The sequence below is a fragment of the Hippocampus guttulatus genome, chromosome 8 (genome assembly GCF_054856545.1).
Source record: "Hippocampus guttulatus isolate MCC_2025c chromosome 8, RoL_Hgut_1.0, whole genome shotgun sequence".
Classification (NCBI taxonomy): domain Eukaryota; kingdom Metazoa; phylum Chordata; class Actinopteri; order Syngnathiformes; family Syngnathidae; genus Hippocampus; species Hippocampus guttulatus.
In genome coordinates this window covers 23833296-23861108 of record NC_141268.1, presented here as the reverse complement: position 1 = coordinate 23861108, position 27813 = coordinate 23833296, and the positions used below count along the sequence as shown (strand labels likewise).

The following is a 27813-nucleotide window of genomic DNA, read 5'->3' as shown; positions in this document are numbered from 1 at the left end:
CCGATCTTATTTGTACAGTTACGCTGCGGATATTCCCAAGCGGCCCAAAAAGGTCTCGCGCAAGGGTTGTCTGGGCAATTCTGCTTTTCAGTGGAGGATTTCGGGCCGTCCAGTGAGAACAGATCCACCGCCGCCCCGAGTGGCCCCTTCCCGGGGAAACCGTCGCGATCTCAAACTTGATCCTCTACTCACTTGTTACGGTTGACAAATTTCCCGAGTAGCTCTGAAAATGCCCGCCTCTCCGCTTGCCCTATTGGGGCGGCGCCACCCGGCGTCCAACATCGCGTCAGTGGAGATGAGCGCCTTGGGCACGGACTTTGAGGTATTTCTCGAATCCGACGTGGGAGCCCCTCGTTTCGAAGGAGAAGAGAGTCTCGCGCCGCTGAGCAAAAGGTGACGGCGAAGGAACGGTGTCACCACGGGGGCAAAAACGGGGCCCCGGGCAGATTTGGAGCTCGCTTCATCCAAACGATGACGCGGCCGGCGCAAATCGCCGCGTTCGTCCGCGGCATATCCAAACGGAAAACACAACGCGGGACGGCGGCGAGCGCCGACGCGATCCTCGGAACCCTCGGAAAACGGGGGGAGCGGCGGGGCGCGCGGCTGACGGCCACGCCTGTCTCTGTGTTTGTTTGCTCCGCAGACAAGGGAACGGTTCAGAAAGTTATCGTTCTTCCCAGAGATGACCTGCAGACCGAGGAGCTCGTACTGGAGGAGGTCGAGGTGTTCGCGGTGAGCTTTTCTTTCTTTTTTTCTTCTTACTCTTTCACATATTGCTTTTCGCCCCTTTTCCGCGTTCAACAGCTCAGTCCCATCTCTTCTCGTGGCTTTGTTTGTTTGACGGCTTCGTCAATGTATTTATTTTTGGGGATGTTTTTAGGTCCCGACTCCGGTGACGACAATGAAGGTGTCCTCTAAAAGGGTAAGCGTGATTTGATGCGTCACACGTCGTTAGTTCTTCATTTGCATCCGTGCTTAACATACCGTGGGGGGAACACTTTTCAGAAATGAAATGACATGCAAAAGTTAGTAGCCTGTGCAAATGAGTTTTGGGGTTAGTTTGACGATTCTTTTTGGCAGCAAGCCGTGCTGTTGCCTCATTTTTTTTCTCCCCCCCCCCCCCTTTGTGGCAACAGCAACAGCTGTACGTGTCATCTGCGGTCGGGCTGACCCAGCTGGCGCTTCACCGCTGCGATGCTTACGGAGAAGCGTGCGCCGACTGCTGTCTGGCCAGAGACCCTTACTGCGCCTGGGACGGCAAGTCGTGCTCCCGTTACTCCGCTTCCCAGAAGAGGTGAGCCCTTGAAAAGGCCTTTTTCGACGTGGCCCTCAATCGCCAAAGACGAAGACAATCACGACGGTGCGCTTCCTCGATCGGCATCCCCGACCGTCAGACGGCCCGCTTTTCATCGCGGCAATGACGACGCGGGACGGCTTCAAACCTCACTCGTCGGTCACGAGCCGGCGACTCGGGTGGCCTCGCGACGGGCGACGGTTCGGCAGATAGCACCGGTCAATGTTCTTCGACAAAAAAGATGGCCGAAGATGTTTCTTGCCACTCGGCCGGCGGTTCACGTCAAACCAAACGGAAAAGCAAGAGAAGGGCGTCCGCTTCACCTCAAGAGTGGAAAGAGGCACTTTTCCGCTCTCGAGGCGGAGGATTCGTTTGCACGATGACAGCGGTCGGCGTTTTTAGACCCGGTGGGATTTGCTGTATTTGCGGAAGCGTACGGTCTGTCGTGAGACGGTCCGTTGAATGGCGGTCAGTCGCTTTATGCCGCCTTGTTTGTTTCTCTCTCGCTCTCTTTCTTGCGCAACACTGGTCCGACCCCTTCAGACGTAGCCGGAGACAGGACGTCAAGTACGGCAACCCCGTTCGCCAGTGTCGAGGCTTCAACTCCAACGGTGAGGCTCGCCGGCTCCCCGGAGCCACCGCAAGTTCCCCCGTCCGCCTTGGTCCACTCCGCGGTGCGTCTCCGCCACTCGAAAGCCATCGCGGTCCTCGTCGCGACGGCGTCCGTCGCGCGGTCATCCGCGGGAGCCGAGCGAGTGCTTTTGAAGATTCGGGGGGGGGGGGGGGGGTGAAGGCGGCTCATGGTAATGAGCGTTGTGTTGCCACGGTAACGCCCTTTTTCTCCTTTTTGCCCCGCAGCTAATAAGAACACTCTTGAGATGGTGCAGTACGGGGTGGAGGGAAGCGGTACCTTCCTGGAGTGTCAGGCCCGCTCCCCGCACGCTCTCATCAAATGGCATCTGCAGCGAGATAACAGCGAGCGCAGGAAGGAGGTGAGATGCCACAAAGCGTCTCTTTCAAACGCGCCCACGCCAGTGATGGGGGAGGGGGGCGGGAATCTATCAAAGGAAGCGGTGTAAATAATTCCATTTGAAGGCGATCCCGATCCAATTCCGGCCTGACGCCGACCGACCGACCGTTCGCCGCGGGCGTATTTGAGCCTCGGCCAAATACTCGGCAGGTCATAATGATGCATCTCGTCGGAGCCCGGCGCCGCCGACGGCCTCTTTTTCCCTGAGGCCGTTCAACTTTTGACAGGCCGAGTTTTGAATGCAAATTTTTCTCGGGTGTGAAAATGTTGCACGGGGTTAACGTCTACGATTGTCCGCGCCGCGGGATCATCGGTCGGGGTCGTCTCGAGCCGGCGTTCCTCACGATAGCTGAGCAAAGTCGGCCACCGTCTTGGGAGTGGGAAAATTCTCACGGCGCGGCGCCAAAGCAAAGCGTGCGCAAATAAATGGCCATCTTCTCGCCTCGGCTTCGTCGCGATCTCGGGCCCGTCTGTTTGAGCTCCTTCTTGAAATGACCTACAAGCGGTGGGGTTTTTTTTTCTTTCTTTCTGCCCGTAGATGCGTTCCGACGGTCGGATCTTAAAAAGCGAACAAGGTCTGCTCCTGCGCTCTCTGCATCCTTCGGACTCGGGCGTGTACCTGTGCACCGCCACGGAAAAGAACTTCAAGCACACCCTCGTCAAGTTGCGGCTGGTGGTGCTGTCCGGCCGCGCCGTCAACAGCGCCCTGGCCGAAGGCGCCGGAGGTCTCCCGCCGTCTTCGCCGCACCCCGGCGCCCAGTGGACTCCCGGCGCGGGCCAGTACAAGGACCTGCTGACCATTCTCAGCCAGCCGGAGATGAGCCTCATCAATCAGTATTGCCAGGACTACTGGCGCTCGGGAGACCCCGCGCTCGGTGCCCTCGAGGTCAAAGACCCGAAAGAGTTCAAGGAACAGAAGAAGCCTCGCAACCGCCGGCATCACGGGGGGGCGGCCGAGGAAGAAGAGCGGGACGCCGTCGAGACATGAGGAGGCCGACTCTGCACGAAAAGCCCAACGCCGACCCCCCTCCCCGCCCCCCTCCAATGAAAACTGCGAGAGACTCCTTGAGTGAAGCAACGGGAAAACGTATACGCACGCCAGGAAAAGCCCCGACATCCATCGCTTCAAAGCTCCTTCCGTATTTATTGTAGGTTGTATATAGTTGGCCCGTCATTCTGTGGATTGATTTGTACCGAAAAGAAAACGGGCCGGTCGTGTAGAGGTAACCTCGGGGCAAATGTCGTCGTTGTCGTCGTTCAATAGATTGTCGCCGTTACTGTCGTGAGCGCACTCATCCGTCATCTGACGTTTTGCGCCGTCGAGTGCGTGAGCTAGGAAGCGCTTTGCGCGACGGGAGAAAACTGTCTCGCGGTGACGGGGTGGCTGATGTTTGGCCATGCCGGGACATCTGCGGGACTGAGACGTAGGGGACCGCCGACTTGAAAAATGCTCCCGATCGTTGAAGAGGAACAGTTGTGTCACATTCCAATATGCGCACTGTTTCAGTCAGCGGATATATTCTTGTTTTTGTTTTAAATCAAACCTATTCTGCCGTGAGTCACGCCTGCTTGATTCAAATCCAAACTTCACATCTACTGAGACCGCGGTGCAATCGAGTCAAGGTTTTGTCCAAAGGGGGTGACAACTGGGGCCAAATGCCACGAGCGCACTTGTGGACATCTGTGAATACTGTCAACGAAATAGTTGAGGCTAGCAATAGTTGCATGAACCTTTTGCGTGTTTGGAAAGGAACTTTCCATTTGAGGGTCGACGCAACTGAGCATTGTAACAACGTCGTGGCACTCGCCAAATGTTGGGAAGCTGGCTTTCTTTGTGTGCATGAAAATGTATCTGTGCTGCGTTTCTGATCAAAAGTACTGTATGTGTGCCCGCTTGCTTTTTTTTCCCTGTTCGCCACCATAAGGAATGAATCGGAGCATATGAGGACGGTTGCTTCAACGGTACGCCTGATAAAACGGTCAATGTGCGGCAACAATAAAACATTTTTGAACCGGACATTTAAGACTTTACTTTCCCGTACGTGGACGGAGTCCGCCACCTGCGGCCATTTATTCGCACTCTCTCCGTCAAGGACCGAGTTACTATCGGTTGTCGCGTGACGGTCCTCAAGTCATTCAAAAACGGAAGAAAATGAGATTTCAATTCTAGGCGTCGATCACTCGTCAATTTGGCAAGAGAAAAGGGACCCTGGTAGACCTCTGAAGAGGTGACGGCCGTACTTGCTACGCTTGCATTTTGTACACGACACATGCAGTGAACTTGCGGAGAAAGAAAGTCGCCTGCCGGTTCTGCATTCTGTTTACAGCATCAGATTTTAAGGAGGACCCCCCCACAATGAGGTGATGCGGTGGTACTGACCTTTTATGTGTAAATGACTTGTACCATCCCGCTCCGTTGTTGCTAACGACCGCATCAAAGCTCTATATTTGATGACAACGGAACACTTCCCCCACTCATTGTGATCAACTTGATGCTGGCTGGATTCTTTGTTCTGCGCTGAACTCTCTGGAATAAAGGTTAAAGTCTTCAGTATGCACATTTGTGTAAAACGCTCACCGCATTAAGAAAAAAAACCTCATTAAACGTACAGTACCGACGTTCCTCCTTGTCTTATCTTGATGTTGTCGTTGCTGCTGTTTTTTAATGAGTTGTCGTAGCTGGAAGTCGCATTAATGGTGAGAAAAGTTTTCAAACAATTAATGTTGGCCTCTTTTATAGGACTTTTTGAAGGGGTGTGTCGTCTAGAAAATCCCGGTCTGACCAAACACCACAACTAATCGAAAGTGTTGTATAGAAAGCGTCGGCGTTGCATTAGAAATCATAGACGACCAAATATAGCAGATCAGAGGCGCGTCCAACGTTAAATCAGGAAAAGAGGACAGACAACTCCCACATCTGGAATTCACAAAGTTGACTCTTTGCAGATATTTATGGGGAACCAATTTCGGGTTATTCATCGGAACAGACTCCGAATTGCTGTTTTGGCGTCCAAGGCAAAACGGCGTCTCGCTTATAAACGTTGCATTGGAGTTTCACGTGAGGCCATAGCTTTATCGGATAGAGACGGAAGTGCTTTGCTGCCACCGTGTGGCGTCTCTTGGTCGCGACAAAGATTTTTGTGTTCCTGCTGGAGTTTTTGCTGCAATGCAAAATATGTCTGATGAATTCGATATTGTTTGCTTGTTGTTATTTGTGCCGCTACTCAAATGCAATTGATATGTGGCGTGGGTTGTTCCATGTGTTCTGTGAATGTAAACGCACTTGAATGGGTACTGTACATGCAAATAGCGCAAACGAATAAAGTATCATTGAATAACAATATTTGGATACATTCATTCAAACAAAATTGGGAATTGGGACCTGCAGTGTGAAAGAGAAAAACGTTGAGGACGCTGCTATAGGAAACAGTTGACACTAGAGGGAGCCGTCAGCATTTGCAAGGGAAGCCAGTCGTGTCAATAGCCTGAGACGTTCAGTGACTGCTTACGCCGGCTCAAACCGAAGTGGGCAACACGCCAGGGATTGACGACGCTGTGCGCGTGTGCGTGTTCGCCTGCCAAAAGACGACCCCGTTTATGGATCGGACCGATGCAGATCAATGAATGCGCCCCAAGGATTGCCTTTTGGCGATCTCTTCTTGCAAGAACGACAGCGGTCAACGGGAATGCCATCCGCAAGTCCTCCGAGGCGCCGCAAGGTTGGTTAGCTAACAGTGCTACTTCGTCGAAGCTAGAATGCTTTCTGTCCACCAACTCCCAAAATGAGACGCAGCCCGCAAGGTGGCATGGAAGAAGAAAAACAACTTTTGCCTTCCCTCGCAAACATTGCGAAATAACGCACTTTGTTTTTAAAAACAAAGCAACGCGCTTTTTTTTCCCCCATGCGTGTTTAAGTACTTCCGGGTTCCCTTGGCCACTGTCGACTTTTCCGCGTGGTGTCGCTTCGGATGTCTTTCGTTTATTTATGCTGAAGATCAAGAACAGATTTCATGTTTATGTACTGCAGTTAAAAGTTGACTCGCCCACGAGTGAAAACGCTCCATCTTTCTTGCTTTAATTTACCCGGAAGACATAAGGGCACATTTGAAAAAAGCGCAACATTTGTGTTATTTTGCAGTCATTGCAAGGGAACGTAAAGCCCCCCCCCCCACACTTCCATGTCGTCTTGGGGGCTCCGTAGAACAGAGATTCTTCTTCCAAAGTAGCCTCGATCTGCTCTGACTCGGCAAGTACGCCGCCTTACCGAACAAAACCCCGCATGCGAAGGAGCCTGCAGACCCACAGAATATCGAGCAACCGTTTGCAAGTTCGCAACACGGGTATTGCCGGAACGAATCCAACTCAACACAGATACAGTTTTGACTGCTGTTGCTTTACGTCACTATTTTCTGGCTGAGAACTTGAACTGGTTCGCCTTACAATGTGAATCAAACATCGCATCTCCTCCGTTCTACTTTTTAATAGCAATCGCATGTGCACTGAAACGGATTTCACAGAAACAACACGGGAGATGTCGCAGAAATGAGATCGATTCTATTTTATTACCACCAAAGTCGTCAACTCACTGAAGTAGAACGTTACACAAATGCAAAATCGGACCGGCGGGTGACCGCCGGCCCCGGTGGGCGTCGCGACCGCAACAATACACCGGCGGATGGCTGGCAAACGACCAGACGTGGAATACGACGCAAAGAAGCGTAACGGCGAGAAAACATGACTTCAAACAGTGCAACAGCGGTCAAAAGAGGATTTACGAAGCCAGTCCTCTAAACAAACGGGATGGACTGCATGATATCCTCGAGTCACGCAAAAGTTCTCAAAAACACCCAACACACAAAGGAATCGGCTTAAGCACTAACAAAGTGAAAAAGTCATCATTTTAGAATGCGTGTTAACACGTCGATCCTTAGACACGTTGGCTCATTTTTATGGAAAATACACCTCGTGAGTTCTGTGCCGTGGACAATATTTTTGGTGCACTGTCTGTATGTGGCTGTTCATATTTCAGAGTGTTAGCTCAGGAGATCAACTGGGGAAAAAAAAAGGCCTGGCAACACATTTGTACAAACACACACGCATGGGATGAATTCACCCCCAAACAGTTTGCAAAGCAGGCTAACTTGCAAATATACGCTTGGCACATCGTACTTCCGCCAGCTCTCATTGTTTGCGCTTTCACCGGACCGTTCCGTACGGTGTGTTTCTTTGCATTGTTCGGGCAGACGCGTACGTGACCGATCGGTCTATTTCGATCACGCCGAGCTCGCATTGATGCCGTAAATCCGATTTGTCCCTTCACGCTGCGGTCGGTGGGATTGGCAGATTTCCACCGTTGAAACGGGCCTGGTTCGAAACGCAGGCGATCCAAATCCCAATTGCTGCACTTGAACCACGCGGGGTCGATTCTTCCAACGAGTCCGTCGGCCCGTGGGACGCTTACGTTTCGCTCCTCATTCGCACGCGAGCACGCAAAGAAATAACAGGCTCCCGGGGACCGAGTGCGCCGTCATAAATGTCCGACAGCAACGGTGTTGACGGACAAGCCAAAGCGCGGCGAGACTCGGGGTTTCTGCGGCCCGTCAAGTACCACTCACTGCAAAGAAACGGGTCTTGACGTGAAAGACCGCAGCAAATTTATGGGCGTAGACTGAGATGGGGCAAAACGATACCTCCTTGAAAGATGACGTTGAGTCTATTGCGGTGCTTGTAGCAAAAGAAAAGCTACAAATTCATTTTTACCATTGGCCCTAATCCTCTTGCGTAGAATTCTGAGATGAAAGTGAGAATCTTGCCAACCTTGTTTTTTAAAAAAAAAACTCTGTCACCGTAAAAGCAAAAAGTGCGAAGGCATGCTCTTTTCGCGACGTCGACACAAAGTTCCCTATGCGCAAAATGTTTCCACCTACAACTGTGAGGTTCTTTCCCGAGGCGGGAGTAAGCAAAGGACCAAACGCTTTTGTTGTTGCGCGCGTATGCGCAAGGTCACGCCGGGACCAAATTCTCGGCCGTGTCGGCAACGGGTGACGCGCAAGAAAGAAAGTGTTGGGCACCGTGGGTGTGACGGCGCAACCGCCCTCGTTAAGTATCGCCGAGTGATTTTCAAGGCCAAAATTTCAAGAGCAAATACTGGCAGACAGACGTCTCCGCCAAGTCGGCTTTGAAAAAAGGAATGGACTCGCTCGATTCTTCTTCTCCCGCTGAGCGCGGAGACGCATATCGGAAAGAAGTCTTTGTTAAGCCGCGGCTCGGCAGCAAACCTCTTCTTCCGGCGAAAACTCGAGGAAATATTTCGGAGACTCCGTTCGCACACGGGGGGCTCGCCGCGAAAGAAGATGCGAGTCATCGAAAGAGAATGCCGACGCAACGCGGAGCACTCGGGAAAGGTAGCGCGCGGCCTGCGGAGGACAAGAACGCCGCGAGTGAAAGAGAAGCCGAGTCGGTGTCACCATGCTAGCAGCTAATGTACAGTGTGCGGGAGTGGGCGCCGGGGGGAGGCCTAGCCCCGCTCGTCCTCCGCCTCGGTGCCGACGCCGAGCGCGGCCGCCGTATCCCCGTTGCGGCCCGACGCCGGCCCCGCCCCCTCGAGCGGCTCCACGACCGGCTCGTCGATCTCCGTGACCGCTGGCTGCGTTGCGGCGGCGGCGGCGGCGGGCGAAGGCGCCGGCGGGACCGCGGCGGTGGCGCTTTGCTCGGTGGCTCTCAGTCTCTTCATGATGGTGGTGACCCGCACAGCTTTCTGAGAGGGGGCGGCGAGGGAGGATTTGAAAAGCCGGCTCATTATAAAAGAATTGAGGACGGCCGACGAGCCGCTCGTGACGAAAACGCTCAATGTTTTGGGGGGGGGGGGGGGGCTTACCTTCCATTTCGCTCGAGCAAAGTTCTTCTCGATCTGCGCGCAGACGTTTTCCTTGATGTTTTTATCTGACGCCGCGCCGCCCGAGATCCTGTTGGATAAAAACGGGGACTCGGTGATCGCGGCGCTCCGCCGGGGTCGGCAAAGAACGACGGACGCGGTGCGCGCCGCCTACCATTCGTGGTTTATAGCCTCCTGGGCCGTCAGTCTTTGGTCTTGATCCACCTCCATCAGACGTGCAACCAGACTCTTTGCTGTCAGACGGAAAGGAACGGAAACCTCGACAAAGGGTTCCTTTTTTTTCGTGGCGTTTAGTTTTGCGGGAATGCAAAAAAGACAAAAGTCGGCTCGCTCCCGCGGAGCGGGATCAAAATACCCGAATCCGAGATCTCGTCCCAATATGGCGAGTCGAACTCGTAGTCGGCCGCGAGGATCTTTCGGAACAGGTTCTTGTCATGGTTTTCATAGTCGTCTTCGTCGCTCTCGTCATAGAAAGGAGGATTGCCCGACAGCCTGGAGCGGCGAGAAAAGCGTCGATGGCTCAAAGCAAAGACCGCATGTACGGCGCGCCCTCGAGGCGGCCCGTATGCCAGACCTCACTTCGGCCTCGCTCTGCCATTCATCCTCGCGAGCAATGTTCTGAGCAAGCGCGAATCGATAATTGTACGGCGCGCATTGCGTCTCTCCCAAGTCACGAGCCTCCCAACTCACAGAATGTACGTGATGACGCCCGTGGCCCAGCAGTCCACGGCTCGACCGTACCGCCGTCTGCCGACCACCTCTGGAGCTGCGGAGGGAGAAAAAAAAACGGAAAAAAAGCGCGCGCGCGCAAAGCATCTCTTTGTGCTCTCTTCTCGGCCCGATGATGCGCTTGAAAAATCTCACCCAAATATTCGGGTGTCCCGCAGGGCTCTTTGATGAATCCGTTCTCCAGCTTGGCAAGATGGAAGTCGCTGATGACTATTTTCGAGTGCTTGAGGCGGTTGTAGTACACCAAATTCTCCAACTGGGAAAGAGCAGATGTCGTAAGCGCGTGCAAGGCGCTTGTCAAGAACAATTGCTAAATTCCTAAAATTGGAATCGACTTCTCTGAATAGCTTCAAAAAAACCCTTGCGAAAACGGAGGCCGTCCGCGCGAACGTCCTTCCGCCTCGTCATCCGTTTCCGACAGCGGCTGCCCTCGCTTCTTCCCGACGCCGACGAATATTGATGTCCCAGATCACGCGTATTCCCCCCCCCCCCCCCCCCCCCCCCGCCCCCGAACCGAACGGCTTTGTCCCCGCGATGTCTTGGATGTTTTCTTTGAAGCGAAGGAGTCGAAGCTCTGGAAAAAGAGTCGCACCTTACCTTCAGATTTCTGTGAACAATCTGCAGAGAGTGGAGGTAAGCGACGGCTTCCAAGACCTGCCGCACCACATTGCTGGTGTCGCGCTCCGAGTAATAGCCTTGGTCCAGGATCCAGTCAAAGACTTCTCGGCCCGTGGCGCTGACGGAGGAGAGGACATGCCTTACCGGCTTGTGAACCGTCGCTACAACGCCACTCGCCTTCGGCGGCTTCGCTCTTTCACAGATTTTCAACAAAATATATATATCGATATATATTTTTTTTAATACGGCGCAGTGTGTTCTGCATCCTGACCGGCCGAGGGACGGCAGACCGACGTCAACGGTCTCCGCACCTCGTCTCCGTACAGCTCGCCAAATACTCTGACGACTGAGCGGATTGCGCCTACGGCGGCTCCTTTTCGCAACGTAACCCCTGCGATAAACGCGCTCGACTTCAGGAAACGCCGATCATGCGATCGATGAAGTCGCCCCTCGCGTGTCCAGTTTTTGATCAACGCGGGAGGCCGGAAGGCACAAAGTAGCCCCTTTTTACTCCCTCAAACTTACAGCTCGAGAAAGAGGAAGTATTCCCTTTTCGTCTCAAAGACATCCACCAGCTGGAGAATATTGGGATGCTTCACCCTGAGGAGATGAGAAACAAATGCGGGACGTAAGTCAACGCAGCCCACCCGCGATATCATTAGGATGACGATCGTTATTATTATTCCGAGGCGGACAAATGAAAGCCCTTTGAGAGAAACGCGACGCATGGAAAAGTCCCGTGAAGCGCTCGCGCGTTACGATCGGCGGCGTAAAAAAGGCAAGCTTGTCGGAGCCCGACGCAGCTGTGCCCTACCCGTGAACTCGATGAGCCTCGGACTTGAAGGAGAGCCTCTTCTGCTCACTAATTGCATTTCCCCAGCCATTAGTCGCCAGCGTTGGCAATAATCGACGGCTTCGTTCTGCATTGCTGGCAAAATGTCAATCAACGTGGGCAAGCGAGAGATGTCGCGGAGAGCGGGGGTCGGCGTCGGCGCCGTAGCCCGTCACTGCCCCATTTTTGGGCTTATTACCTGCCGGTTAGATTCGTCTCTTTGAATGCCAAGAGTGAAACAAAAAGGAGACTAAAGTGAGCCGAGAAATTCCCACGGACACCATGGGGAACCCTTTCCGTGGGAAAACGGAACATGCGCTAACCCCCCCCGTCTCTCCAACGGGCTGCCGCCGTCCCCGTCCTCATGAAAATTGGATTTCTACCCTGACGATTTCAATCACTTTTGGCCCAGATGGAACTTGCCGTTCCTTTCGCTGTTGTTGCTTCCCGACATCTCACCAACAATGGCCTTTAGGAACGACTCCGATCTGGCCCACCCGAGTACCCAAACTGCCCTTCTCGAGGTCACCAATGATCTCCTCCTCTCTTTTTCTCTCGCCCCCCTGTCCCGAGGCGTCCCTCGGGGCTCGATGCTTGATCCGCTAAAGCTCGGCGTCGGTTGTCGGCTAAAGCCGGCCAATGACAAATATCCAAGAAAAGAGCGCAACGGGGACAGAAAGTGTGCATTAAGAATCGGTGGAATCTTAACTCGATTTGAAAAGGCAGGAAGGTGTTACGCTTGGCAAAAACGGTGCCCCTTCAACTTCAGGCCAGGATCATGGCAAGATTATTTCTGTGCACGCGAGTCAGCAGCTCTCACTCGGGGAGGATTGTCAACCCATCGGGCATCATCTTAAGTTGGGAGAGGTCCGGTTCGGAGCCAGACGTGGTTAACAAGCGTGATGGTTGCAAAATATCGGTGAGGAAATGCAATTGAGCGATGAAGGAAGTATATTCGTCACGGTGACGAAGCGAGGCGCCGACGATGACGGACTTGCGAGTACGTCGCTGGCGAGTGACGGCAAGTTCAGTGACGCGCCCGCCACTGACGATTGACTAAAAGTTGCGACCTTAACCGACTGCCGTCGTGTCTCATCTGGTATATCGCGTTTGCCCGATATATGCCCGCCCCGAGCCCACGCTCGGGGTTCTTTGCTAAGATATCATTTCTTTGCTCTTACGACAGCATATCCCGGCTCATGCGAACCCAAAGTTCCGGGGAACGTTTCAAAAAACAAAAATCCGATACAAGCGGAGAGCGCGCGCCGTGACAAATGCTTGGCTTCAAGAAAAGAACTCACATGTTTAAAATGAGGATTTCATTTTTGGCAGCTTTGCGCACCTTCCTTCCGTCCTTCTTCAGGAACTTTTTGCAGGTGTACATTCTCATGGTGTTTTTGTCCTTGGCTCTGAATATCTCACAGAACTCCTCCCTGCAAACAAGCAAATTTCAAGCGGCCGCGCATCGATCCGGTAGCTCGGCCCGGCGGAACCCCTCGAGCCGAACGACTCCGACGGAATCGTTTCCCCGCGTTTCGGGAGACGCGCGAGGCCTCGGAATACCTGGCGAGAGACTTCAGTTGGGTGAGCATCTGGCATCGAATCGCCACGCGACGACATCGGCGAGATGTCCGCGGTCATACGAAAAGAACGGAACGCTCCGGGGAAGTCGGCCGGCGGTTAGTTGTTTTGCAAAGGCCCCTCCGTCTTCCCATTGATCGCGCGCTCAAAGTCGATCGAGTCGTCGCGCGGTGCGATCCAACTTTGCAATTTGCATACGTCCGACGCCAGATCTTTCCGCTCCCAAATCCAAATCCAAATCAAGCCAGTCGCAGCTCAGAGGTTCCACTTTATCCTCGGTACAAGAAGCGCCGAGCGAGGCGGAAAACGACGGCACTCACGATTTAACAACGTGACCCACGTCGTACTTGTCCGTCACGTCTGAAGGACTGTAGTAATCCTTCTTTTCGCCGATTGTGAAACAGCCAAACGGCATGGCCGCTCCTGACCTGCGAGCGCAAATTGACACAAACGGACAGAGAAAGAGTTCAACGGTGAGAATATTTCATATCGTCGTCACGGGATGTTTCGGATTCGCTCTCGTATCGTTTGGCGGCCTTGAAGTAGGAGACGACTTGTTTGAGCTTGACGTAAAATCGCAACGGGTTCCTCGTCACGCTTGAGTCGCTCATCTGACAATTCTCTGTGACTGTTGTTGGTTGCCTTGGTTACAAAGTCCTCGAGCGTGCCACGGCGGTAGCGTGCCGTCTCTGCTACGCGCAAATGAATCGCGCGGGGGCGGCTTCATGTTGTGTACGGCACAAATGTAGGGCGCGCGCGCGTTTTCTGGGGGGGGAGGGGGGGTTGTCCACTGTTGTTCTTTATGTCATGAAGGCAAAGCCATGAGGTTGGTTCCTCAATAATGGATCAAATTTATTCCCTGATCACGTTTTGATTTTCGCAGATGAATAATTGAAAGAGATTTCAAAGTTCTGACCAGCACAAGGATCGCAAAGCTCAGTCGTTGCCAGCTTTCACTCATCGAATGAACTGCACTTGAGTTACGGACTGTATTGAGTGGTGCGAAACCCCCCCCCCCCCCCCCCCTCCGTCCTCGAGGGCCCTTCTCTTGCACGGTTTCCATCTCTCCCCGATTCAAATGATCATCGGACTGCGTCGGAGCTTGCCGATGAGCCGATCATTTGAATGGGGTGCGTTTGCGGCAAGGAGATGGATGGGGGGAAAAAATGCAGGAAAGCGGCCCTCCGGATCGTCCCGCCCTTCGGCACCTGTTGAAAATAGTGCATCTTGGACATGTTTTTCCTGCGTCAATGGAGTTGGCGTTGGATTTGGTTCAGACTCGCTCATAAATAATGGCTGCAAAATCAAGCGACAAAGAATCAACGGCCATGGAAATATGAGAAAAGAAATAAGTAAGTCAGCAAATAGCGAACGGCAATACAGCTCGGCGTGACTGGATTTCATTGGAATGTTGCTCATATACGCTGGACCCTCCTTCGCAAAAACCTCCCATTCATTTTTTTACATCAATTTGGCAGACGGAAGATCAACTTTTGAAAACGGGACTCCAACTATTTGTGTCTTATGATTATTATTCGATGACGGCGTCTATCTGAACCACGAAAAATGCCTCCGCAGAGAACGTCCTTGACCGCGCGCCTCGAGATCAAGTCCACTGTTAGGCCGCCTCCGCTTTCATTAAAAGTGAACTTACAGAGGAAACGCGCCCGCGGTCTCGGCACGACTCATTGCCGAGGTGAAATATTCATCCATTTCCATTTAGAATTCCCCTTCAAACATTCTATTTGCGGATGGCAGGCCCTTTGAAGCTCCGCGACGCCGCCGGTAGCACGTCCACTACGGGCGACGCTCGCGGGCAGACGATCGGCTCTCGCTCGCGACAAATGAAGCGACCGAGATCCACTTCCCAAACGGGTCTGCGTTTGTTTGGGAGTACGACTTTGGTGTCAGGAAAAGATCCAGCGCCGAATGTGTCATGAAAGTCAACGATTCTTGATCAAGAGAAGGCTTTTCCCTGCAGTCTCGCGGCGTGAGATGACGGTCGCCGGCGTGAGCGCCGTTTTGAGGCGGCGCGGCATTTCAAAGGGGGGGGGGGAAGGCGCTGCTCTGAGGGGTAGCCATGCTCATATTTCTATTGTTTTAAATAAATGCTCATTTCAACTTCGTAATATGCCCTCGGCTAAATCCGAGGTCTTGTAAAAAGTCTGCGCGCCTCTGTTGAAAGTGCAGCGTTTTGTCATGAAAACAAAAAGACGAGACAAAGACAAATCATTTCAAAAAGTTCTCACCATGAATATGCCGTGTCAACTGTGAAATGAATACGTGAACTCTCCTCCTCTTCGAAAGGGGATCTGGCTGTGTTGAGAATGAAGCGCTCACATTCCAACTCACTCACCCGCATAACGTCCCTCTGACTAAACTCAATTTCAGCTTTCGGGGGCTTTTCCAGGCTTTTTGGGGGGGGGGGGGGGGGTGTTGCCTGTTAGCGGAAGCCTAATTGCCATTTTGAACTTTCCCTCATCCAGTCAGCCCCAAAGCACGACGGCGCCACCCGCCACCCTGCTTGACGTTCTTTTCGTTCAAAGCGTGTCTTTTGCAGTTCTGCCCGAAAAGGTCAACCTTGATTTCAAGAGACCAAAACGACCTCACCTCAATACCGCGCATGTGGGGAATACACTGCTAATTCCGGATCCGCGTCAGCCTCTTTAGCCCTTGGCGCTTCCTCCTCACGGTCGCTCTTTGCCCGTAGAATTCCAAAGTATTGAGTCCAATCCCTTCGCTTGCCGAGGAGGCCGCTTATCCCCGTTGCACTCCTGAGCCGCTACTTGAAGCCGATCCCGGTTTGGATCCGGCAGAGTGGGTTGGCTCCACGAGGAGGCTCGTCAAGGCGTTGTTTGAGTTCGTCTGAGATGAGCAGCCCCTTCATTTGCGCCGTCGGGCGTTCCCGCATATCCATCCGTCCGCGCGTTATCCGTGCCGCTTGACCGATCCCGGCTGTTTTGGGCCAGCGGGGGGGGGGGTATGCCCTGAACCGGTCGCCAGCCAAATGAAAGAATATTCTGAGGGCCACGGTGGCATGTTCGCCCGCTTCCCTTTCCGCTTCCGCGTGTATCGCCGCGGTGTTTTGTTTTGGTGCGAGCGTTTCGCTCCGTTCCCTCGGCGCTCGCCGAGTGCCGACAGCGCCGCTTCTTGCGCGCGACTCCCAATGGCCGAGGAGCCGCAAAGGTGCCGTTCTATTTCTAACCAGTGCCGTTGACAAATAGGAAAAATGCCTTCAGCGTGGACACCGAAAGAAAAATAGAGGGTGGGGGGGGGGGGGCAACTTATGCTGTGAGGAAGAACAGAGAGCGGTTGACGCATTTTGGAAGAAGGAGAAGCGTTCTACGTGACGGCCGCCGTCGCCCTCCCGGCTAACAAACGGATGTATTTGTTTCCCGTTGGGCCGATGCCTCGTCTCCACAGCCACCCTCCCATTTCCACGAGACGCGCTTGAAGCAGATCTCATCTCAGACAAATGGCTCATGCGGCGTCCTTGCGTCAGCAGCTGCGACTGCCACGGCCCGCCGCAAGTGCGGACGGGCGTCTTTTCGGGCCAAGCAAATCATCACGTTCGGCTCATCGGCGGGACTCTCTCATCTTATGACACATGGGTGAAGTACTCATAGAGTGGAAAGTTTCTCACGGTGTACTCCAGTGTACACGTGTGCGATCGCTGCTTTCCCGATGGACAAGCGAGGCGAGGGAGACGCGGATTTTTGACTTTAAAGCAATGCCGACGGTGGCCATGCGAGGGAGTACGCGGAAGACTAAGCCGCGTCCCCGAGCTAATATCGCACCGTTGCGGAGAACGTGAACGAGTCCGACAGATCGGTGTCGGCGCGGCACGGGCGGCGCTCGTAAAAAGCCTCATCTCCTGCTTAGCGACTTGACACAATCGTCAGGAACTCGCATCGATTCAAAAAGCAATGCGTGCCTTCCAAAAAGTGCCTCCGATGTAAAAAAAAAAAAGGAAGTGCACTGAGATGCTACAATAAATATATCGTTGTCCTAAAAAAGTATCGAGTCGAGGTCATCTTTGGTGAATATCCTGTGAGAGGAACTCCATTTACAGTAAGCGCTGTCATTTGTCTGAAAAAGCAATTTAATGTATGAAATGAAATGTACGACACGATATGGAAAAGGGATCGCATGGCGGCGTCTGTCATGTGATCTGTCATCCTTATTCAAGTCGTAATGACGGGGGGGCCCCAGCATGAGCACCACTGGACGGAACCAGAGCGTGAGGGGACAAGGCTGGTGCGCACTGAAAACAACGAAATGCTCTCCGAGTAACGCGCTCCATCAAAACGCTTTCTCATGAAAGGAAAAAAAAGACCATCGCGCGCCGTATTTGGCGTCAAGCTGATGGAGGTGAAATCCCGCTCGGATCGCCATCGCCTTTGTCCTCAACAAACTTCTACGGCTGTTAAATCAAGAGAGAGAGGGGAAAAAAAAACCCAGAAGTGGGGATAGAATAATAAAGAGGAGGAGAAGTGGTGTTTTCGTGCCCATCCAGATAATAATTTGAAACAACTTACCCGGACACCAAAATGCGTCTGGAAGCTCAAAGTCGCGTTTTTCCCGGCGAGGCACCTTTCTGTCGGCTAAATGCGTGAACGGTGCCTGGAAGGAAAGTTGTTCCGAAGCAAAAATGCGCGAGAGTCATGTATAGCGCGCCATCTGTCGTGCCGCGGTGCCGTCGAGAGGGAAGGAGGTGGGGGCAGAAAGGGAGGCGTGCGCAGTGAGCGCACGCCGCCTCACCGACGCTCAAGTGCGGCGATGGGATTTTCAGCTCTTTCTGGTGATCCGGTTCATTTGGATCGGCTCGGTGAAAAGAGCCGTTTGAGAGTCAAAAAGAGCCGGCTCTTTTCACTTCAGCTTTCCTTTGAAATATTCAGGACAAATAGAGCATACGTTTTGATACACGACTTGGTCATAGCAACAATTATCAAGCACAGAAATGGCTTTTTACTTATTTCATTGAACATTCAAAAGGCTCCAAACAATAAACAAGCAACAAAATCCAACTTCAACCAACAACAATCAAACGTGCCGCATCATAACCAAAAATAGTGAGTATGAACCGCAACAGCAGCAGTGAACAAAACAAACATAAGCTACTCCTTGCTTTGTTTTCAATTTGCAGTCAACAAAACTAAATACTTCAATGTGGAATACTTCAATTTGTCCCGTTTTTGAGAACCCCCTCTGTGACGGGACAGATGTCGCTACAATGCGCAATCTACTCTCCGTGACTTTGATCAAACGGGGGAAGACGGAAGCTCGCTATTTCCACCAGCTCAGTGGATCAGCTGCCCTTGAAATCTGTGCTTCTTCAAGATAGGCCCTCGTTTAGTGTTTTGTGTTTTGGCACGCTTGGCTCGTACTGTACTGTAAATTCGATTCAGATTGCTTGCCAAACGCCTTTGTGGTTTCCCGGACAGTAGGGGGCGATATGAGCCAAAGACATCCAATTCGCCGAGAAGAAGAAGAAGTACAAGTACAAGAACAAGAACGGTACCACAAGTTTTCCCGCTGTCCACGAGCCCCGTTCTCAGTGAGTAAGTTTAACATTTTCATTTGTTTCAAAACTATTCCCACAAATGCACCCGTGTCTTTGTTCATTTGTTTTTCGAAAGGAGGTCGCTCATTGTACTTTAGGTGTGGGGAGAGAGCCGCGAGTGGATCGCTCAAACAGATGCGTCGCGAGTGCGGGCACGTTTGCAAATGGAACGGCTTGAAAGTAAAAGTCTGCCACTTTACGGACAAATGACTCAACTTCAAAAGAAACAACTTTTTTTCTGGACTACGGCGTGTGACTTTGCACGTTTGTTTTGTTTTTCCGCCTGACCAGATGAGTCGGATGACTGGGCCATGGGCGCAGCCGCCAGACTCTGAGGACATGCGCGAGGGACGCCAAGCTGCATTTAGACACGCGTGAGTACTGAGCCGTGCGGTGTGCTTGAAGAGCGCGCGGTCTGATGTCACGTTGCGCCTCAAGGTGGAGGCGAGTGCGCCCGCCCGCCCGTCCGTCTCTCACTCAACTTCAACTTCTTCTTCGCGTACCGCACAACAGTGCCACCTCCACATAGATAACACGAGCATCGTCAAGCACTTCTGGAATATGTTTTTAAACCTTGAAGTGGACCAAGTTAGTTTGAAAATGTGTCTGCGTATGCATACATACACATGACTAACTTCAATGTCATTTAAAAACTTGACCAGAAGAGTGGGCCGGACCATTAAAAATGATACCATACTCTGCTATAAATAACCAAAACGATATGTCTTTCCTTTGTTTTGGTCTAAAGTTGCACAAGAACACAAGGAAAATGATGACATTTAATGAACATATGTTTTACATTCATTTCATGAAGCACCTAAGATTTCCTTCCACAAATGTGCAATGTACTTTTAGCATTCACATATATGCATTGCAACTGATCCCACTGACCGTACAAAGGCACAAAACCTTAACAGGTAATTGATCATGAAAAATATAGGAATGCACTTTCAAGATTTATAAAAAAAGGAATTTTTAAACCATTTACATGAGCATATAAAATCGAAACGTAATCCCTGCCTACACCTGACAAACTAAGGAGAGTGCGATAATATGTGGAAAGAAAGTATTCACATGTCCTTGACAGCATCTGCTGTGTTGAATCTGTATCAGTGACGGACTGAGGCTGCTGTTGTCTTTTCCTCTGATCAAAACGGTGTGTCTCCCAAGCGGATATTCCATGAATTGCACCTGATTAAAAATATTCATTCCGTGTCTTTTGTGCATTCTTTCAGTTTTAAATTATCCTGAAGGCCTGATCAAACCTCCTTGCGGGCCGCTTCCGGCCGTATGTTATACACCCCTGATGTATAGGTGTTTTTAGCCGAAAAAAACGTCCATGTATAGTAAAGCGTTTCTAACCGAAAAAACGACCATGTATAGTAAGCCGTTTTTGGCCGAAAAAAACGACCATGTATAGTAAGGCGTTTTTAGTAGAAAAAAACGACCATGTATAGTAAGGCGTTTTTCGCCGAAAAAAACGACCATGTATAGTAAGGCGTTTTTAGCCGTAAAAAAACACCATGTAAAGTAAGGCGTTTTTCACCGAAAAAAACGTCCATGTATAGTAAGCCGTTTTTAGCCGAAAAAAACGACCATGTATAGTGAGGTGTTTTTAACCGAAAAAACGACCATGTAAGACGTTTTTAGCCGAAAAAAAACGACCATGTATAGTCAGTTTAGCCGTAAGAAACGACCATGATTAATAAAAAATCACAACTCCACTGCTCTATATGGTGCTATGACTCAGTGGTAGAGTGATGGAGTGCCATACCAGAGGTTGAGGGTTCGATCCCTGGTTGTTGCAACAATGTCTATTCTTTAACCACCATATACAACTTATTTGAGGAAAAACACAAAACAACCCAATGGTTCACTGTGGTGGGTTAGCTCAGTGGTAGAAAGCTGAAGTCCCCAATCCAGCGTGTGGTGTTCGATTCCCAGTGTTTGCAACAAGGTCACATCTTTCTTTAACCACTATTTGCAGCTTTATTGAAGACAACACATAACAAACAAGAAGTTACTATACATGGTCGTTTTTTTTCATCTAAAACGCCTTACTATACATGGACGTTTTTTTCGGCTCAAAACGCCTTACTATACATGGTCCTTTTTTTCGGCGAAAAACGCCTTACTATACATGGTCGTTTTTTTCTACTAAAAACGCCTTACTATACATGGTCGTTTTTTTCGGCGAAAAACGCCTTACTATACATGGTCGTTTTTTTCGGCGAAAAACGCCTTACTATACATGGTCGTTTTTTTCGGCGAAAAACGGCTTACTATACATGGTCGTTTTTTTCGGCGAAAAACGCCTTACTATACATGGTCGTTTTTTTCGGCGAAAAACGCCTTACTATACATGGTCGTTTTTTTCGGCGAAAAACGCCTTACTATACATGGTCGTTTTTTTTTTGGCGAAAAACGCCTTACATGGTCGTTTTTTTCGGCTAAAAACGCCTTACTATACATGGTCGTTTTTTTTCGGCTCAAAACGCCTTACTATACATGGTCGTTTTTTCGGTTAAAACGGCTTACTATACATGGTCGTTTTTTTCAGCTAAACGAGTTATGAACATGAAGTCTTTGACGCCGTTTTGCCCCCGTTTGGAGGTTTGGATACACGGCGTTTCCGCGCCCCCGACACTCCCGCTAATCTGGTGACGCAAAGTAGTGTCCTTATGGATTCTTTATTTTGTTTTGTCTTTCCCGCGACGAGTCGAAATCATCTCTTCCGCACGCTCATACGAAAAGGCCACGCTCCGCGTTTTTTCATCCGAAGCCGCCGTTTGCTCGCCCACGTGCGCTCAGATGGGTTGAATCCGGATTTTAATCAGCCCCTCAAATACCTCTGCGTCCACCAAAGAAACATGGCCTGCGACGCCTCCACCTTGGAATGACAGGACTTTGAAAGGTTCTTGCTGGAACGCCACTGATTTGACAACAAATGAGTATTGGAGCCACACGAGATCGAAAAAGAAATGAGCGTGGATGCAATTTTACAAAGATGACGCTGTATTATTTGGGGAGGATGGGAAAGCAGGACGGCGTTTTTCACGTTGTCTCATCAGAGCCCAAACGAATGACCACGACTGAGTGCGGCACACTCGCCCGACTTGATTCCTGCTCCGCGATGCTGCCGCGGATGCCCGTGTGAACCCCGCGACCGGTTCAGGGTGTCGTGCGCCTTTTGCCCAAAGTCAGCAGGGATAAACTGCGGTGACGATGGATGGGATCGGCGGGGTTGAAAATGCCTTTTCTGACCGCCGCCATATCCTGTTTTTCTTCTTCTGGGAAAAGGCGGACTCGTTTAGCCGATCGTTTCAAGGTCTCCGCGCCGATCGTGCTTTTTTTTTCCCGCTCCCTTTGAAAATGCCCTCGGCCTCATTCGACTCCCCTTTCCTGCGACTAATTATCGGAGACGCCCGCCGCCGCTCTCCGAGCCAGCCGTGTACTTCTCGTCAAAGCGACCCGCCGTTTTCTCCGCGTGCGTCTGACATCGCGACGGCAGCCGCGGCCCGGTAGTACCGCGGCGCCTCGTGCTGCCGTTGCTATAGCAACGGGGGGTGGGAAGCTTTGTTTCCGTCTTCCGCGCGCATATTGAAGCGACGATGAGGGAGATCTGATTTTGTAAGCCGCCGGCGGCAAGACAGCAGCGACCGCACCGCGTCTAAATGCCAATCGAGCCGTTATCATTCCTCATGACGGAAATGGACAGAAACACCAAAAGCGACGTCGCGACCGTCATACATGCCTCGCCGCTGGCAAGCATCCGTGACTGACGTTTCCCCCGGCAGAGAAAGTGCGGCACGGCCGCCTCGCCCCCCCCCCCCCCCGCAAACAAGCTCTCCAGCGGGATGCCAAATCACAACGGGCACAGCGCGACGCGCTATCCCGCCTCCGGAGGAGACGCGGCACACCGACGCTTGAGGAACTCTTGGAAAGGTCGCAGCCAAAGGCAACGGGCAACCGTGACAATCATGGCTGTCCCAACATAAATATGCGCCTCGCGGGGGGTTTACTTCCGGCTCCCGATGCAAAGTCCTCGGCGCTTCCGTTCAGAAAAGCCGTTGCGCTTCGATGGAGCGGCTCGACTTAACTTTTCCGTCGTGTTGAGGTCAAACCTACCGGAAGACAAAATTGAACACTTGAAGAATGGTGAAAGTTGCCCGCACTCGGTCACGTCTCCGCACGCGGATCCGATTTCAGAAGGAGGAGCTTGTAAATTGACCGGGCTGGAGTCAACTTCTCAACCTCGGGATTCTGTGGTGATTCCGCTTTGCTTTGTTTTCAATTTCCAGCCGGAGCGGAGGGCGCTCCCCTCGTTCATCACCATCAACCGAGCGCTCGGGGACTGCCGAACTGCGGCTCCCTCGTCGGCTTATTGGCCTCGCTCGTGACTCTCTTTCCAATTTTCTCGAGATTCCTTGCCAGGTTTTTTTTTTTTTTTTTTACATTGGCGCATAGTGAGCAAGTTTGCTTTTGTGACTTGCTCCGACGCGTTCCGGTTTTCTTATAAAAAAAAAAATAATAAATCCTCTCCGCCCTTGTGAATTCGCATCAGACGAGCATAATTTCACCAAACGGTCTTATTCCATCCTTCCACGGAGCCGATCGTTTTTGAGCAGTGTCCTGCAACACGCGCTGAGCTCCAGCAAAAGTCACCGGCAGCTTGTCATGCCGGGCTCTTCGGGTCCATCTGTCAGACTGACATCACCCCGATGGATCGGACGAGGAGCAACGTGACCGTCCCGGTGTGCGGGAGGAAGTGAGATGGCCGCCTCCCACTGTGACACAAGCAGACGGGGAAGAAAGAGGTCCAAATGAGCCCTTCAAAATCAAATAGCGCCATGACTACAAAACTCAAGTGTATTTCGAGCGCACTAGAAATGAACCGGCCCTGCGTTCAAAGTGTTGCGCACGGAGCAAAAATCTGTCAGACAACAAACAATAAAAGCATACGTTTGTAACAAAGACAGTCAAATGAAAAAAGCAAGTCTCAGGCCGAGTCAAAAGCCAAAGAATAGAAACGAGTTTTAAAGCCGGCAGCGGAAAAGGCTCCATTAGCGAATCCCCCCTTGCTTCTCGGTCCCTCGAATAGCGTCTGGTCCGTAGAACCGGGCAGGGAGCTCAGAGAGGTGAGGCGGGGCCGGGCCATTTCAAGATAGAAAACAACTCATAGGATCTTCAAAAGAACCGGCCAAAGTGGGAGTCGTGCGCTCCCTCTTGCGAGTAGCGGTCAAGAGGCGAGCAGCGGCATTCCGGACCCGTTGGAGACGCTTGGTGGAGGATCGGCCGCCTCCAAAGTCAAGCGCGGCGCAGTCAACCAGGCGGGATGTGATGAAGGCACGAATGACTGTCTCAAAGCGCTCGAGAGAAAGGAGAGGCCGCCTGAGGTGAAAGAAGCCGGATTCGACAGCGCTCCCTCATACGCGGCTCCCGGCGGCAGAAGCGCGTGTCGGGGGGACTTCGCGACCGCGCGCTTTCATCCATCAGTTGTTTCCCAGCAAAGAGGAGACGGCAAATGATCCGCCGGGCTCCAAGGTTGAGCTTTGGCTCAAGTTGCCCTCCGGCTTAAAACCCTCATAGTCGACCGTTTGCGTTAAATGCAACATTTCTTTCAAGTGTCATAGCACAGTACTGCTTTTCTTGTCATATAGGGCAAAAAAAATCCCAAGGAATTAATATAAACGATATATATGTATGGATAGCACAGATGCCGCTGAACATTTTGAGTGATTGAAAATAAAAAAACACATGCTGGAATAATGCAACATACACAATCTTCAAAAATTGTAAAATGCGTAGGTTCGGTATCAGTTTTTTTCGAAGGGCATAAGGGTTTTAATTTTGCTCTCGCAGCTGCGGACCCATCCGCTTTGAGATAACATTGGAACGGATGCCTCTCGCATTTACACCACACGGTTCAAGTGATTCCATTTAAGAATAAAAAGACGAGGTTATGTCAGCGTGAAGAGAAAGAATTAGATAGCTCTAACCAAGATCAGTGTCAAATGCTGGCTAAACAGACCTATCGAAGACACGCTGCCAAGAGCCGCTCGGCCTTCATCGCCGCTTTTGGAGACGCATTCGCATCGACCCAAATGTCACAACGGCAGTGACTCAAAACCACGGGAATGGTCCTTTATCGTGACCCCACCCCCATACATACTGTACTTGATTGCGCCAGAGCAGGTCACCATATGTCAACTCCGCATCCGGTACACGCATACATTCGCATGACGACACATCTCCGTGCGAGTTGGCTGACGGAAACGCATGCGCGGGCCACTTTATGAGGAACACTCACGTCACGATCATTACACAAGCTACCGGATGTCAAGATGTCTTCGTTGACAAAGATAATCATGCACTCGGGGCCGACGGGCACGTATTCATTTGCCAACAAGTCTGCTCAGGGCGGTCGCTCGTCATGAGCAGAGCACGACCGATTGGTCATTTGTGGCGCGCGATGTATTTGACAACGATTCTGAAGCCGAGGCGCGGTATATGTTCGGCTGTCTTGACTGGATAGTCTCTCTTCAACTTGACTGCGCAAAGAGAGGGTGGGCTTATGACAATTTATGAAGTGGTCAATTGGAAACTTCATTTACGAAAGACTTGAAGATTTGATTTGAAATTGGAAAAAAAACATCTCAACCTTTTGGGAAAAAAAAAACGAAACGCTTGAAGCCGTCTAAAATGGCACTTCTCAACTAATACTCGCTTGCAAATGAGAACGGTTTCCTGAACGACATAACTTTGTGATGAGGTCCACTTGATAAAAATGCCTTTGCGGGTTTTTATGGAGATGATTCATCATTCCAAAATGGAATCCATTGATTGGAGATAAACTAATGTAACCGTGGTAACCAAGTGAACGGGATCCAGCGCGATGGCGGGCCCGGTTGCATAATCCTAATACGGCCCGACACTCATACTCACGCGGCGCGCTTAAAATCTTCATACCTGGTGAGATATGACGACGTCAGCGTATGGCTTTCTAACGTGTGCTTGTCGACTATAAAGTGGGACGGTTGGGATGCAATTATTGGAGACCAGTCGAGAAGCCGTGAAAATGTTCCACCCACCGAAGAAAAAAAAGAACGGAGTCCGACTGCCACTCCGTATTTGGTTACGTGATGAATAAATACGTGAATGACGGATGTGGAAATAATAAATGGATGGATGTGTGCGTGTGTGTTATGAGCTGACGGCAGTGGTGGGTGGGTGCCGGGTGCAAAGCGATAGCGTAGATGCCACTTTAACATGCAGCGTTTTGTCGCTCCTCCTTTGCTGTTGATAGAAAATCTGATTTCTCCTCTCATATAGCCCAGCCGACTGGGATAATAGATCTGGATGGTTGCCGAGGCTTTGTTGGGGACGGCCCGGGTGAATTTGGGCAAGGGTCGGTCGGGTACGACCGACCCCGATGACGTTTCGAGCCGCTGTCCGTCGACGGATTAAGCTCACGTAGCTAATGTCGACCGGCGCGCAACCTAGTTATATTGCTTATGATCCCCAGGAGAGCCGGCGAGAGCGCCGAGTAAAACGCCCCCGTTTATGCGCACGGGTGGCAAAATAAAATCCTTGGGAGACCAAAATGGAGTCCAGCGGATTTCTTTCGCGATCAGCACTCCCGCCGGTTGATGACCTTGCGAAAGCCGACGTGTCGACTTAGCGGCGAGCGTTCGCGCCCCGAGAAGCGCGTTGGATGTCGAGCGTCGGTGAAGCGATGGCGGAAAGAGTTAATAGGCCGACTTAGTCGCAGGGAAGAGTGAGCCAAAAGCATTCCCGCGCACGGAGTGAGATTATTGCCGACATCTTGTCTCGAGTCTCCCGCCGTGCCTGGCGAGTGCGTTGAAAACGCCACCTCAGATGAACAAGCGCAGAACCTTTGACAGGATTGTCGGATCCCTGAAGCCATGACCCTGTTTTGACTCCTAGTTGATACTTCAGCACAGTATGCTGTCATGGATGCGCGTGTGTTGCCGGACCGGTGCAATGCATGAAAACAAACAAAATGCGGCATAAAACGCAATTGAAAAAATGGCACCATTTCCAACAGTGCGATCCACTCGCCGTAGATCCCTACGGCCTTTTTCCCCATTTCAGGTTGATGGACTGAAAGTGGTCTTTTTTTAAGAGGCGTGAACCAAATCAACAACGGCGTCGCCTGCCAAATCCTCTTTTCACAATTTGGCTATTTGATGCCGCAACGTTACGCAAAGCCAGAACTGGATAAAAGAATTGCTTTTCTGTGTAGGCGTCGGCAGTGCAAAATAGTATTCCTTTCTAATGATTATTATAGTTACCGGGGCGATGCTTTCGCGTATACATACCATGCTGCGTAAACAACAACGGCGAAAGGAGAAAAATTCGCGTTTTTCCATACCGACAATTGTCACTATTTTGGGATTGTGTCAAAAACATGAAGGTTTGTTGCACACTCTGCACTGTTGACGGATTGTTTTCGAGCTTCAATCACAGAAGACTTCAAAAAATATATATTAGGGGCCGGTGAGCATATAGAAATAGGAACGTCAGAAGGGTGACAAGTGCGGAGGGGTTGAGGCTGGGCGCTCGCGTGGGCGGCTTGCAGATGGATGGCGGGCAGACCTGCCAAGTGGAGGTGGTGATTGTGGCACGAATGGCTTTCAGGAGGGGGGGGGGGCTGCTCTGAGGGCTCTTCATCGCACTTCCGTCAGCGTCGTGATCAATCAGCTTTGTCCGCACGGTGATATAAACCGCCGCTCGGCAAAAATAGGCTGCGCTCGAACTGCGACCTGGCGCGCGCAGCTGTGTGGGGATGGGCACCGCTTGCACCAATCACGAGCAAAAATCAACCAACGATTGCCAAGTGAAGTTTGTTTTGTTTGTTTTTTTACATTTTTGTCGTCACTATTATCGAGCCATCCATTTTCTGATCCGCTTTCTCCCATGCCGGAGCCTATCCCGGCTGCCTCGGGGCAGTCGGCGGGGGACACCCCGAAGCGCGGTCGCGGGGCGCACGGAGACAAGCAACCATCCGTGTTCACACTCGCGCCTGGGGACAATTGGAGAGTGTTCGATCAGCCTGTCAACAATGTTTTGGAATGTCAAGTCAACAGTATTTATAGAGCACTTTCAAACAGCCATCGCTGCATACAAAGTGCTGTACATGGAGCAATTTAACATGCGCAATAAACAGTAAGACAAATCGGTAATCAAGGCGGTAGAAAGCACCAAACAGTAAAACCGAGAACAAATCTAAGTCGTGCTGAGTCGAATG

The 27813-nt window shown here is 51.5% G+C and overlaps 2 protein-coding genes and 1 long non-coding RNA gene across 14 annotated transcripts in view; 2 read left to right on the top strand and 1 right to left on the bottom strand.

The window, feature by feature from the left end:
* Nucleotides 1-4341, top strand: part of sema3fb (sema domain, immunoglobulin domain (Ig), short basic domain, secreted, (semaphorin) 3Fb) — a 35836-nt gene extending 31495 nt beyond the window's left edge. For 4 of the 10 annotated variants that reach the window (XM_086118474.1, XM_086118469.1, XM_086118476.1 and 1 more), the window contains 6 exons: nt 644-732; nt 881-922; nt 1137-1296; nt 1825-1968; nt 2153-2286; nt 2863-4341. In XM_086118474.1, the coding sequence (XP_085974600.1) occupies nt 644-732; nt 881-922; nt 1137-1296; nt 1825-1968; nt 2153-2286; nt 2863-3312 (1019 nt within the window). In that variant the 3' untranslated portion in view covers nt 3313-4341. The remainder of the gene's footprint in view (nt 1-643; nt 733-880; nt 923-1136; nt 1297-1824; nt 1969-2152; nt 2287-2862) is intronic. The other 6 variants (XM_086118467.1, XM_086118477.1, XM_086118473.1 and 3 more) reach the window with 3 other exon arrangements.
* A 1475-nt stretch (nt 4342-5816) lies between these two features.
* On the top strand, nt 5817-19751 carry LOC147201950 (uncharacterized). Its single transcript, XR_015101677.1, has 5 exons — nt 5817-6043; nt 12823-12982; nt 18424-18536; nt 18619-18722; nt 18834-19751. It is a non-coding gene; the product is annotated as an uncharacterized LOC147201950 (long non-coding RNA).
* Nucleotides 6868-17732, bottom strand: camkvb (CaM kinase-like vesicle-associated b). 3 transcript variants are annotated; one of them, XM_086118478.1, is made up of 11 exons: nt 17518-17732; nt 13300-13407; nt 12700-12831; nt 11092-11166; nt 10546-10684; nt 10084-10204; nt 9910-9985; nt 9575-9711; nt 9374-9452; nt 9202-9289; nt 6868-9081 (listed from the first exon to the last, which is right to left on the bottom strand). In XM_086118478.1, the coding sequence occupies exons 2-11, from the start codon at nt 13392-13394 to the stop codon at nt 8842-8844; spliced, it is 1182 nt and encodes a 393-aa protein (XP_085974604.1). In that variant the 5' UTR covers nt 13395-13407; nt 17518-17732; the 3' UTR covers nt 6868-8841. The 3 variants fall into 3 exon arrangements, with proteins under 3 accessions (XP_085974604.1, XP_085974606.1, XP_085974607.1); XM_086118480.1 differs by lacking the exon at nt 17518-17732 and adding an exon at nt 15590-16218; XM_086118481.1 differs by lacking the exons at nt 13300-13407; nt 17518-17732 and adding an exon at nt 12962-13268.
* Nucleotides 19752-27813: the final 8062 nt, after the last annotated feature.